A 13,036-nucleotide genomic window follows, 5' to 3' on the forward strand; every position below is an offset into this window, starting at 1 on the left:
TGGGAGCAAGCATGCCTTACACTCTCTTTTTTTTTTTTGCAGTTGGTTGGATTGGATATGCACAGAATCATTCATTCACTCATTCCCTCTACCAGTTACCCATGAAATATACTTGTGAAAGTCACTTGGTCTAGAGGCAAGCACAGTGGAGTCACGAGGGGCTGTCTTTAAATCTAGTATCAGATACTTATTAGCTAGGTAAACCCTTGGCAAGACCCTTATCCCAATTTCCTCCAAAGGAAAAAGAAAGGGGAGAGAGAGAGAAAGAGATAGATAGATAGATATAGAGAGAGACATAGCCTCCATTCTTTCCTTTTCTTTAGTGTTTTCTTTTTTCTTGCATCTTTCTCCCTTCCCTCTCTGCCTTCTTTCCTTTCCTTTCTTTTTCTTTCTTCCCACCTCTTTATTTTTCTTTTTCTTTTCTTCCTTGCTTCCTCCTTTATTTCCTTTCATGTTTTATTTTTCTTTTCTTTTATCTTCCTTCTATCCCTCTGTCCCTTCCTCTCTTCTTCCTTTCTCTTTCTCCTTTCTTCCCTCTTTATTTCTTTTTCTTTCCTTCCTAGTTTTTCTATCCATTTCTTCCCTTTCTTTCCTTTTTCTACTTTACTTAGCTTTATAAATCCCATTGGGAACTGAAGTGTTTTTGATATTAAAAAAGGAAAAATGAAAAAAAAAAGGTTATTTGGAATTTCTTCTCCTTAATGGCAAAACTGAGAAATAGCTCTAAAATTATTCATAAAGACCAAAACATGAAAAGAATGAAAAGTGACCCAGTCTCATTTCCTTAACCACCTTAGGGGGTCTTTCTGTAATTACCCAGATGATGTTGGATGGCTTTTAAAGGCACAGGTGAGTGTCACTTCAGCTTTCTTATCTGCCTTCAGTGAATTTCTCTTTCCCTATTCCCCCCCCCCCCCCCCATTCCCTTCTTTCTCTGTTTAATCTAGGTCTTCTCTCTCGGTCCCTGACAAGTGCTCAGCTAATTTTGCTGGGAAAAAAATGGATTTGTTCAACAGGAATTCTAATCAAGATCTAGTCTTTGTAATAGAAGAAATAGACCTGCGTGAGAATCAGGAAGGAAGCAGTCAAGCAGTAATAGAGTAGTGTTTTTCTCATTTCAATTCAAAAGCCAAAATGGAATCTGACTGCTTGGTCAGTTCTCACTCAAATAGAAACCCTAAAGGAGAAAATACCAGTTAAAAAACCCATTAAAACCTACATATACAAAAAAATGTTGCTTTTTTCCCACAGGATGTGGAAATGCTACACTGTCAGCTTCTAGCTCTAAGCAGCAACAATTTCCTTTCAAAAAATAGTGAGTTATGGACTTTAGAGAAGACTGGGAAGGGAGAGAACAAGAGCTGGATATTAACCAGTGGAATGCAGGGATAATGTGACATTTGTTAACAGGTCAGTGACTCTTAAGTTGCAAAGCAAGAATCAAGATTCTTCTTTCATTTGTAGGATACCAAACAGCAAGAAATTAAGCCTTTAAGCGTACAACCTTCCCTTTCCTCTCCTCTTCACCAACTAAACTGTACCATTCTGTATGACATTTAACCCTCAGCAGGAGAGCTAACATGGAGTCAGAATTGTAGTCTCACCTTCACCTGCTTATTACTGTTGCGTAAGCTTGGGCTCTCAATGCTAGGATTTTCTCCCCTGTTTTTTTTAAAAAGTGGGGACAATAATACTTGCCCAGCACTTTGAGGCCTATTCATTTGTGAGAATCCAATGGGATACTGTAAATGGAAACTCTCTTTGCAAAGTGTAAAGCACTATCCAAATATAAGGCAATTTTAAGGCATTAGCTGACTCAGAAGAAGAAAGTTTAATCTCTGTGATGCTTCTGTGATTAGTTTTTAGAGCTGGTTTCAGATTTAAGAAATAAATATATATGTGTGTGTGTTTGTGTAAATACATACACATATACACACACATATATATATAAATATAGGGGTGGGAAGAAAAGACAACAGAAATATGATAGGATTTCATTCAACACAGGTCTCTTGGAAGGTATCTATTAGGGGAACAAAATTCTGCCAAAGGCCAAGACTGTAGATGTTGTCAAATTGCATCCAATATTACAGAGCTATTGCCAAGGCCTTTAAGGGCAGACAGTCCTGCTCCATTCACTTGGCCTCCTTGATGACAATTTGTTGTCTATTTGACTTCCAGTGTCCAGAGCTTCTCTCTATCTGTCCCCACTTGTTTCTGCCAGTCTGTTGTTCATAATTGCCAGGGCTCCCACCCCTCCTGAAAAACCCTTGTGTCGTGTTGACATAGTGGCCTGTCGAGGACATCCATTGGCTGTCTCTGACAACTGCTTCTGCAATATGGCTAAAGAGACTTTGTTGGAAGCTAAGAAGTCCTTCATGGAGATCATCTCTCCAGAGAGGCGACGCCCATCTGTTTCGCTCTCAATCACACCATCTGTCTCAATGGAGATTTCTTGCCCGTTCCGCACATTGCTGGGAGTTACTACATTTCTCCGTAAGAGTAAGGCTTTTCTTTGGCACTGGCAATAGTGACATTCCATTTTCTTCAAGATCCAGTTGACAGACTGCTTGATGAGGATGGCGATTACATTGAATAAAGAATAAATGCAGCAGACACCCATGAGAATGAAGATGAAGTTGCCAAAGCGGTAGAGCCCTTGACTCTCATATTGGGCATTCTGACTACTGACAAGGTCACCAAAGCCAATGGTGCTGAAGGCCACAAAGCAGAAATAAAGAGAATCAAAATAGGTCCAACCTTCAATGGGTGTGTACATAGCAGAGGCACAGCAAGAGATGATGAGGGAGGCCATGCACAGGATCAGCATGACGTAATACACTGAAGGCTTCCATCCCACTGTGCTGTCCCCTTCCGAGGTCCCAGAACCTCTTTGGTTATCAGATTGCAGTACCCCCTTCTTTTTGAGCTGCCTCTCATGGAATGACTTCATGATGTAGGCAATGACTGTAATGAGACGCTCTAAGAAGAGGTTGAAGAACAAGATGGTGCCTGCACATCCGATGAGACCATAAAATATCAGAAAAACTTTGCCTCCCACAGTTGCTGGTGTTGTCATGCCAAAACCTGTAGGAAACAAAAATGGGAGGAGAGAGGAGTAAATGTAAGAAGGCCTTGGCATTTATGGGATCAAAGTCTTAGTTTTTATGGACTGACAAAAGAGCAGTAGAAAAATTATCTAAAAATGACATTATCATGTATTATAGTTGTCTATGTATGTTTACAGCTTATCCTTTCACTAAACTATAAGCTTTAGAAGGACAGGCAATATTTTTGTTGTGCAGTTGCTTCAGTCATGTCCTACTCTTTCTGATCCCACTTGGGATTTCTTGGCAAAGATACTGGAATGGTTTGGCATTGCTTTCTGTAACATGTGTCCCCATTTTACAGATGAGGAAACTGAGGCAAACACGGTTAAGTGATTTGCATAGAGTCACACAGCTAATAAATGTCTAAGGCTGGATTTGAACTCAGATCTTTCTCAGTCCAGGCTCAGCACTCTATCCACTGACCACCATACTATTATTATTATTGAGCAATCATGGTGTTTGAGAGGTTTAAATAAAATTTTCTAATCAAAAAGATTAGAAGAAATATATTATTCTTAATTAAAATTATTATTATGAATTAATAGTAATATTAATTTGGAGACAAAATTTCAAAAGATCTTTGAATGCAAGTCGCTTCAAGCAAATCATTCTGCTTTTTCCCTAGACTAGTCAGAAATTTCTTCTTGAATTTTATAGAGCATTTTGTATCTTTCTTGCAAGTATCTTGTATTATTTCATCTTATTATTATGTGTATACATATCCTAGGTCCTTACTCTACTGAAAGGTTCATAATGTCAGGGAATGTATCTTATTTAGAATTTATCTCTCTACATCTAACATAGTGCTCTGTACATATTGAGTTTTTAATAAATGATGAAAATTAGGAAAGCTTTTTTTCATAGATTCATAGATTGGTGATACCTGGAAGAAAGTTAAAAAACCATGTAATTTAACACCATTTTACAGATGATGATACTGAAGCCTGGAGATTTGTACAAGGTCTTATTCATTAAGCTATGTTGAGATTAGAACCCAAGTCTCCTGACTCCTTCTAGTCCAGACCTTTTCCCCACTCCACTGTAAATCAGCAAAAATTAAGGATCTATTTTGTTCCAGGAACTGTGCTGTAATCCTTGCCCTCAGAGAGCTTACCTTCTACTAAGGGGATTCAACATATTCAAAGATGAGTTAAACACAAGATATACACAAAATAAAAATATACTGATGGTGAGTGACTGGGGAGCAAACCTCCTGGTGTACCTAAGTGATTTCATTCCATCTTCTCCAGCCAATTTCCCCTTTATCATCCCATCAATCTCTATTGTGTCTATTGGTTGTTTCCATCTGCCTACATATACCCATATCTCACCCATCTTAAAAAAAATCACTTGGTTTGTCTATCCTGTCTATCATCCTCTTTCCTCTCTTTTGTGACTAGCTTCCTTAAGAAGGTTGTCTACAATAGGTGCCTCTACTTACTTTCCTTTCACTATTTTCTTAACTCCTTGCAGTCTGTTTTCCAATCTTATCAACTGACTGAAATTACTCTCTAAAATTGCAAATGACCTCTTAATTGCCAATATGTTTCCAGTCTTGCCCTTTTCCCAATTCTTATCCTTTTTGATCTCTCTTATCCTTTGATACTGTCAACTTCTTGATATTTTCTTATCTTAGGTTTTATGACAATACATTCATCTGATTCTTCTCCTACCTTTATGATTACTCCTTTGTCTCCTTTGCTGTATCTTCAACCACACTAGATCCCCTAACCTTGGGTGTACCCCAAGGCTTTGTCCTGGATCTTCTTTTATTTTTCAGCTATAATATTTCACTTTTTGATCTCATCAATTGTCAGGGTTTCAATTATCATCTCTATGCAGATGATTCTCAGATCTACTTGTTCAATCCTTACCTGTCTCCTGAACTTTAGTCTTGTATCTCCAACAGCCTTTCTTACATTTTAAATAGGATGTACTTGTTGAGGGTACCACCATTCACCCTGTCCCTCAAATGTGAAGCCTAGGTGTCACTCTCTCACCCCATATCCAATCAAGTGTTATATCCTATTGTTTCTACTTTCATAACATCTCTCCTGAACACTTTCCCCTTTCCCTCTTCATATACTATCACCACCCTGAGGCTGGATCTTATCACTTCATGCTTAGATGAATGCAATAGACAGCTGGTTGGTCTTCCTGTCCCTAGTCTTTCTTCACTCAAGTTCTACCTCCACATAACTGTCAAAATGATTTCATAAAGCACAAGTCTGACAATGTCATATACACTTCCATTTAATAAACTCCAAGGATTACAGATTACTCTAGGATCAAATATAAAATCCTTTGTTTGACTTTTAAAACCTTTCATAACCTGAAATTATTCCTCTTCATATTCTCTGTGATCCAGTGACACTGGCCTCCTTCTTCCTCATATCAGACAATCCATCTCCCAAATTTAAGCATTTTTATTGACCATCCCCCATACCTAGAATATTGTCCCTTCTCATGTCCACCTCCTAGCTTCTCTGGATTTATTTAGGCCTTAAATAAAATCTTGTTTTCTACAAGATGCCTTTCCTAGTTCTCCTTAATCTTAGTCTCTTCCGTCTGAAACAACCCCAAATTTATCCTGAATATACTTGCTTGCTATTGGACTTCATACACTCATGGACAGTTTTGTATTTTTCCTAGTAGGACATTATTTTGAACATTTGATAAAAATTACACAATGTACCATAGCAACCCTGAAGAGCCTAGGTACAGGATGGTTATATTATGGGAGAAAATGCTACTGAGAAAACAAAACGGAATGGGAAATTTTCATTATTTTGAGGCTTTAGGGAAAAACTCCTCTAGTTATGGTGCAATGTAAAAAGTCCTGAATTTGGAATCAGAGGACCTTAATTCAAATGCCTGCTCTGCCATTTTTGCCCTATGTGACCTTAGACAATTCATTTAACTTTTCTGGGTCTCAGTAACAAGGTTCTGGTCCCAGTTCTGCTGCTAACTAGCTGAGTAAACTACAAGTCACCTCACTACTAAGTTTCCCTATCTATAAAATAGGAGGTTTGAACAAGATCATCATCCAGCTCAATAATTCTGAGATTTATAAAAAAAAGGTCTACTGTCATTTTTCCAAAAAAGCAGAGGCAGAGGGGAGATTCAGTTTCAAATCTTATAGTAACAGGAAGATACATTTCAGTTTTAGAAGTCATGTCTTTTTTTTCTGTTTCTGTTTTTCTGTTTTTACTGTTCTCTCTTCTTCTTTAGGTTTGATCATATTAATCACTGATTCCAAAATTAACTCCTTCCAGGAGACTCACTAATATCATCATTTCTACTGTTCTAAATTCACTCTGTGGATGAAGGAGTTGAAGTACTCCTTAGCATCTTTTGAATTCTTCTTGCCTTTTCCTTCCTGTGTCCTGTTTCTAATCATCATATTCTCTATTGTGTTCTATCCTCTTACCTCCAGTTCCATTTATAGAAATCTTATCATCCCTCAAAGGATGGTCAGATTGCAGCCATCAAGCACCCTTCTCCCTTATTCGACTATGGAGTATAATGTGTATCAAACTTCTTGTGTATCAAATTAATGTTATATATATATTTCATCCCCCCCCCCCCAAATACCCAAGGAAAGGAAGTTTCTACGTATAATTTCAGGATTAGTTGAAAGATACCTCAAAGCCTGTTTAGTTCAACCCAGTCTTGACCCAGGATACTCTACAATAATCTCAAGATTTTGCTTGGAGACATCTGGTGAAAAGGCAAATTACTGTCTTCCACTTTTGGATGGCTTTAATTCTTAGGGATGAATTAGCTAGATGGTGCAGTGGATAGAGTGCCAAGCCTAGGAATATCTGAATTCAAATCTGTTTTCCAATCTTATCAATTGACTGAAATTACTCTCTCTAAAATTTCAAATGATCTCTTAATTGCCAATATGTTGCCAGTCTTGACCTTTTCCCAATTCTTATCCTTTTTTTTTTTTATCTCTCTGTATCCTTTGATACTTCTAACTGTGGGCAAGTAACTCTGGGCAAGTCACTTAATGCTATTTGGTTCAGTTTTCTCATTTGTAAAATGAGCTGGAGAAGGAAATGGCAAAGCACTCAAGCATCTTTCCAAGAAAACTCCAAATGGGATCACAAAGTATCAGACATGCCTGAAACAACTGAATGACAACAAATTCTTAAGGGAGATTTTCCTTATATCCATCCTAAATCCACCTGTTCTAGTTATTCCCTCTAGGAGTAAGCAAAACAAACTGAATCTCATTTCCACATTACAATTCTTGAAATATTTTGGTGATAGCTAACCTCCATTCTCATTTTCTCCTCTCTGCCCCTCTTCTTCTACGCATGCCCATTTGCTGCAATAGGTTTTTTAAAATCTCTATGTATCTAAATCTATATCTAAATTTATTTATTTTTCTAACTACATGAAAAGATAGTTTTCAACATGTTTTGTAAGATTTTGAATTCCACATTTTTTCCCCTCCTTCTTTTCCTTCTCCCCTCCACTTAACAAGTAATCTGATATAGGTTATACATGTATAATTATATTAAGCATAATTCTTTATTAATCATGTTGTGAAAGAAGAATCAAATTGAAAAGGAAAGAAAAATAAAACAAAATAAATTTGAAAAATGGAAAATAGTATGTATTGGTCTGCATGCAGACTCAATAATTCTTACTCATAAAGTGGATGATTTTTTTCCCCATCAAAAATCCTGCAGAAGTGCCTTTGATCATTGTACTGCTGAAAATAGCTAAATCTATCATAGTTGATCAACACACAGTGTTACTGTTAATGTGTACAATATTCTTCTGGTTCTATTAACTTCACTCAGTATCAGTTCTTGTAAGTCTTTCCAGGATTTTCTGAAGTCCACCCTTTCATGCTTTCTTATGGAACAATAGTACTCCATCACATTCATATACCACAATTTGTTCAGTCAAATTCCACTAAAGAGTTGCTATAAATATTTTTGAACATGTGTATCTTTTCCCTTTTTTTGTGATCTTTTTGGGGTACAGACCTACTAAAGGTATTGTTGGATCCTAGGGTATGTACAGTTTTATTGCCCTTTGGGCATGGTTCCAAATAGCTCTCCAGAATGGTTGGATCAGTTCATAGTTCTGCCAACAATGCATTAGTGTCCAGTTTTCCCACAACTCCTTCCAATATTGATCATTTTCCTTTTATATCATATTTTTCAATCTGATGGGCATGAGGTGGTATCAAAGTAGTCTCAATTTGCATATATCTAATCAATAATGCTTTAGAGCATTTTTTCATTTAGATAGGGTTTTTTTAAGTTTTTTTGCAAGGCAAATGGGATTAAGTGGCTTGCCCAAGGCCACACAGCTAGGTAATTATTAAGTGTCTGAGGCAGGATTTGAACTCAGGTACTCCTGACTCCAGGGCCGGTACTCTATCAACTGTGCCACCTAGCTGCACCTGACTTTAGATAGTTTTAATTTCTTCATCTCAAAACTATTTGTATATTTTGACCATTTATCAATTGAGGAAGGACATTTTATATATATATATATATATATATATATATATATATATATATATGTTAGAAATGAGTACTCTATCATAGCTCTACTACTCTATAGCTCACTACTCTATAGCTCTACTACTCTATAGCTCACTACTCTATAGCTAGCTATAAAAATTATTTCCCAGTTCCCCACATTCCTTTTAATTTTGGTTGCACTGATTTTATTTGTGTAAAAACTTTTCAATGTAATGTAATCTAAATTATCCATTTTGCATTTTATAATGTTCTCTATTTCTTGTTTGGTCATAAACCCCTTATCTCTCCATAGACCTGACAACTGTTCCTTCTTCTCCAAATTGTTTTATGTTATAACCCTTTATGTCTAAATCCTGTACACATTTCTACCTTATTTTCTGTCATACTATTTTCCAGTTTTGCAATTATTTTGTGAGTTCTTAGCCCAGAAGCTAGACAATTTGGGGTTTATCAAATAATAGATTACTATAGTCATTGACTACTATTTCTTTTGCAACTAATCTATTCCACTGATCTATCACTCTATTTCTTAACCGATACCAAATAGTTTTGGCACTGCTGCTTATAATTTTAGATCTGGTATGGTTAGTCCACCTTCCTTTGCATTTTTTTCCTATAAACTCCTTTGATATTTTTGACCTTTTGTTCCTCTTAATGAATTTTGTTACTATTTTTCTAGCTATGTAAAATAGTTGTTTGGTAGTTTGATTGGTATAACACTGAATAAGTAATTTGATTTAGGTAGAATTGCCATTTTTATTGTATTAGTGTGGCCTCCTTATGAGCAATTGACATTTTTATAATTATTTTAACCTGAGTTTATTTGTGTGAAAAGTGTTTTGCAATTGTTTCTGTGTTTGTCTTACAGGGTAGATTCCCAAGTATTTTATATTGTCTATAGTTACTTTAAATGGGACTTTTTCTATTTCTTGCTTTTGGGCTTTATTGTTCATATATAGAAATACTAATGATTTATGTGGGTTTATTTTATACCCTTCAAATCTGCTAAAGTTGTTAATTGTTTCAAGTAGTTTTTAAGTTGAATTTTCTAGGATTCTCTAAGTATACCATAGCATCATCTGCAAAGAGTGAGAGTTTTGTTTCCTCGTTGTCTATTCTAGCTCATTCAATTTCTTTTTCTTTTCTTATTGCTAAAGCTAACATATCTAATACAATATTGAATATTAGTGGTGGTAACAAACATTCTTGTTTCATCCCTGATCTTATAGGAAATGCTTCTAATTTATCTCCATATATATGTGCGTGTGTGTGTGGGGGTTTAGATAGATACTGCTTCTTATTTTATGGAACCCCTATTTATTTCTTTGCTCTCTAGTGGTTTTACTAGGAATGGGTGCTGTATTTTGTCAAGAGCTTTTTCAGTATCTATTGATACAATCATATGATTTCTGTTGATTCTGTAATTGATATGATTATGTTCATAGTTTTTGTTATATTGACCAATCCTATATTCCTACTTTAAATTCTACATGATCATAGTGTATTATCCCAGTAATTTGATGTAATCTCTTTGCTAATATTTTATTTTAAAATTTTGCATCAATATTCATTGGGAAAATTGGGCTATATTTTTTTCTCTGTCTTATCTCTTACTGGTATCAGCATCATAAAAGGAATTTGGCAATACTCCTTCTTTGCCTATTTTTTTCAAAGTTTAGCTTCAACTGATTCTTGAACAGCATTAGCTCTTTTTTTTCTTCATTATTCTGGATGTACTGTTTGGGGCATGCTCTGACTATTCCATGTTTTTGTTAAAATGAGGCACCCAGAAAAAAATGAGGCACTCAGAATTGAACACAGTTCTCCATCTGTGGAATGATTACGGTAGAGTATAGTAGAATGTTCCTTCCTTTGCTTCACTAGAAGGGCACTAATTTTTTTCAGCTTCCATGTCATAGCCTTGATTCATCTGGAGTTTACAATCCACTATAACTTCTAGATCCTTTCCACGGAAACCAATATTTAGACATACATTCCCCAACCTGTATTGGTGAAGTTGCTTTCTTGAAATCCATAGTAGATTTTTTTTCCTTTGTCCTTGTTAAATTTCATCTCCTTTGATTTGGCCCATTGTTCTAGCTACTTGAGATCATTTTATATTTTGACTCTGCCTTCCATATGTTAGTTATTCTACCAGCTTTATGTTATATACAAATTTTACAATTCTGCCTTTTGTGACTTCATACAAGTTACTGATAAAAACAAAACAAAACAAAAATATTAAACAGAACAGAGCTGATGACAGATTCTTGGAGCACTTTACAAGAGAACTTCAAATCTGGCACTGAGTCATTAAATAATTGCTCTTTGGTCATTCAATTAATTTTCAGTATATTTAACTACCCTATCATCCAACCCACATCTTTCCACCCTGTTGAGAAGATTTTCATGAGAGACTATGTTAAATACCTTATATAAATATAATATTTATCTCCAAGAATCTCATAATATATTAGTAGTAATCCTGTCCAAACAGGAAATAGAGTTAGCATAATATGGCTAGTTCTTGTTGAAGTCTTAGCTCCCTGCCTCCTTTTATAAATGCTTATAGAACATCCCTTTAATAATATGTTCTAGAATTCTTCCAGGAATTAAGGCTTATTTCAACTCATGGTTTTTAAAATCAATCTTCTGTTTTTGGAAAATCTGGACAAAATTGGCCTTCTTAGAGTCCTATAGCATCTCTCTCATTCTCCACTGATCCACTGATTTCCAGCAGTGGCTCCTCATTTGTAACTATTATTTCCTTCAGAACCCAAGGTCTTTGGGCCTGAGGCCTGCATTTATTTGAAGGTAGTCATATACTGTCTTATTGTCTTTTCAGTTGTAATTGAGTTTCTGTTCCCTGCTAACCACCCTGCCTTCCCACCCCCCTCCTCAGACCAGAGATAATTCTCTTTGGAAAAATAAGCAGAAACAAAGCTAAAGATGAATACTCCTACCTACTTATCATCATTCAGTATTATCCCATCTACTCCAAGCAGAAGTATTGTCCATTCTTTGATCCACCTCTTGTTCCCAGGATGACTAAATAAATCCCTTTCTTGTTGTACTTAGTATTTATACCTGATAGCTCATGGACAAGATTCTTACATGATCAAACTACTCTTTTATATTTGCCTTCAGATAGGTGTCTTTTAGCTTTGTATTTTTAAAATATGAGTTTGTATTGTGCTATAAGAAAAGATGAGCAAACAAATTTCAGAAAAACCTGGAAAGACATTCAGAAACTGATACTGAGTAAAGTGAGCAGAACCAGGAGAACACTGAATACAGTAATTGCAACACTGTATGATAAGCAACTATGATAGACCTAGATCTTCTCAACAATGCAATTCATGAGGGAAATTACTATCCAAATCCAGAGAAAGAGCTATGGAGTCTGAAAGTAGATCAAGCATACTATTTTCAATTTTTTGTTTTTGTTTTTCATGTTTTCTTTTCTTTTGTTCTATTTATTCCTTTACAACATGACTAATATGAAAATATGTTTACATGATCACACATGCCATCTTAGAAAAGGGTGAAGGGAAGGAGAATGGGAGAAAAAATTGAAACTCAAAATTCTTACAAAAAATGAATGTTGAAATTATTTTTACTTGTAACTGGAAAAAAATGAAAAAAATTTGCAAAAAAATATGAATTGATAATGTTGATATATAGCTTTATACTGGTCCAATCATTTTGTATATAATTTGGAATTTTGTTAGAAAAGCAATTACTTTTGGTCCAGAGATTCTGCTTCTGGCATATACTCCAAGGAAGAAAAAGACAGAAAGAAAGACCTCAATAGGAAAATATTTATAGCTGTACTTTTTTTGTGTAGTAGCACAGAACTGGAAACAAAGTAGTTCTTATTGATTGAAAAATGTCTAGACCAACTATGGACCATGAATATAATAGAGTATTATTGAGCTATAAGTAAAGATGTCTATGAGAAATTTGGAAAAAATATGAATTTTTATAAACTGATGTACAGTGAAATAAGAATCATGAAAAATACACACAATGACCAAATAATATAAACAAAAGAGAAAATAAAACAAAGTTGAATGCTGCAACCAATTTTTGTGTTGAAGACAGAAGTGACAATAGGTATGTAGTAGTCCATACACTGTCAGATATTGTCCCTATTTCAACTAGTTTTCTTATTTTAAAGTAAACATTACTAATTTGGGGATGAATTCCCTACATATCCACATTGATTTATTGGATAGCTCTCATTTTCCTTCCTCATCCAAGTTACTTCTTTTGTCTTAATAATTTCACATGTGAGACCTTCTTAACCTTCTTGAGTACTTCCCCTAAGAAATATTAGACTATTTGGGGCAGCTGGGTGACACAGTGGATAAAGCACTGGCCTTGGAGTTAGGAGGCATGGAATTCAAATTC

General features: G+C 35.4%; 1 protein-coding gene across 1 annotated transcript in view; it reads right to left on the reverse strand.

Annotated features, from left to right (window-relative positions):
• Positions 1 to 933: 933 nt before the first annotated feature.
• The window catches only part of KCNK13 (potassium two pore domain channel subfamily K member 13), a 205,563-nt gene continuing 193,460 nt past the window's right edge, over positions 934 to 13,036 (reverse strand). Inside the window, exon 2 of the mRNA XM_074235517.1 lies at positions 934 to 3,087. Coding sequence (XP_074091618.1) covers positions 2,198 to 3,087 — 890 coding nt within the window. The 3' untranslated portion in view covers positions 934 to 2,197. The remainder of the gene's footprint in view (positions 3,088 to 13,036) is intronic.

This window comes from Macrotis lagotis, chromosome 4 (genome assembly GCF_037893015.1).
Source record: "Macrotis lagotis isolate mMagLag1 chromosome 4, bilby.v1.9.chrom.fasta, whole genome shotgun sequence".
In the NCBI taxonomy this organism is placed as follows: domain Eukaryota; kingdom Metazoa; phylum Chordata; class Mammalia; order Peramelemorphia; family Peramelidae; genus Macrotis; species Macrotis lagotis.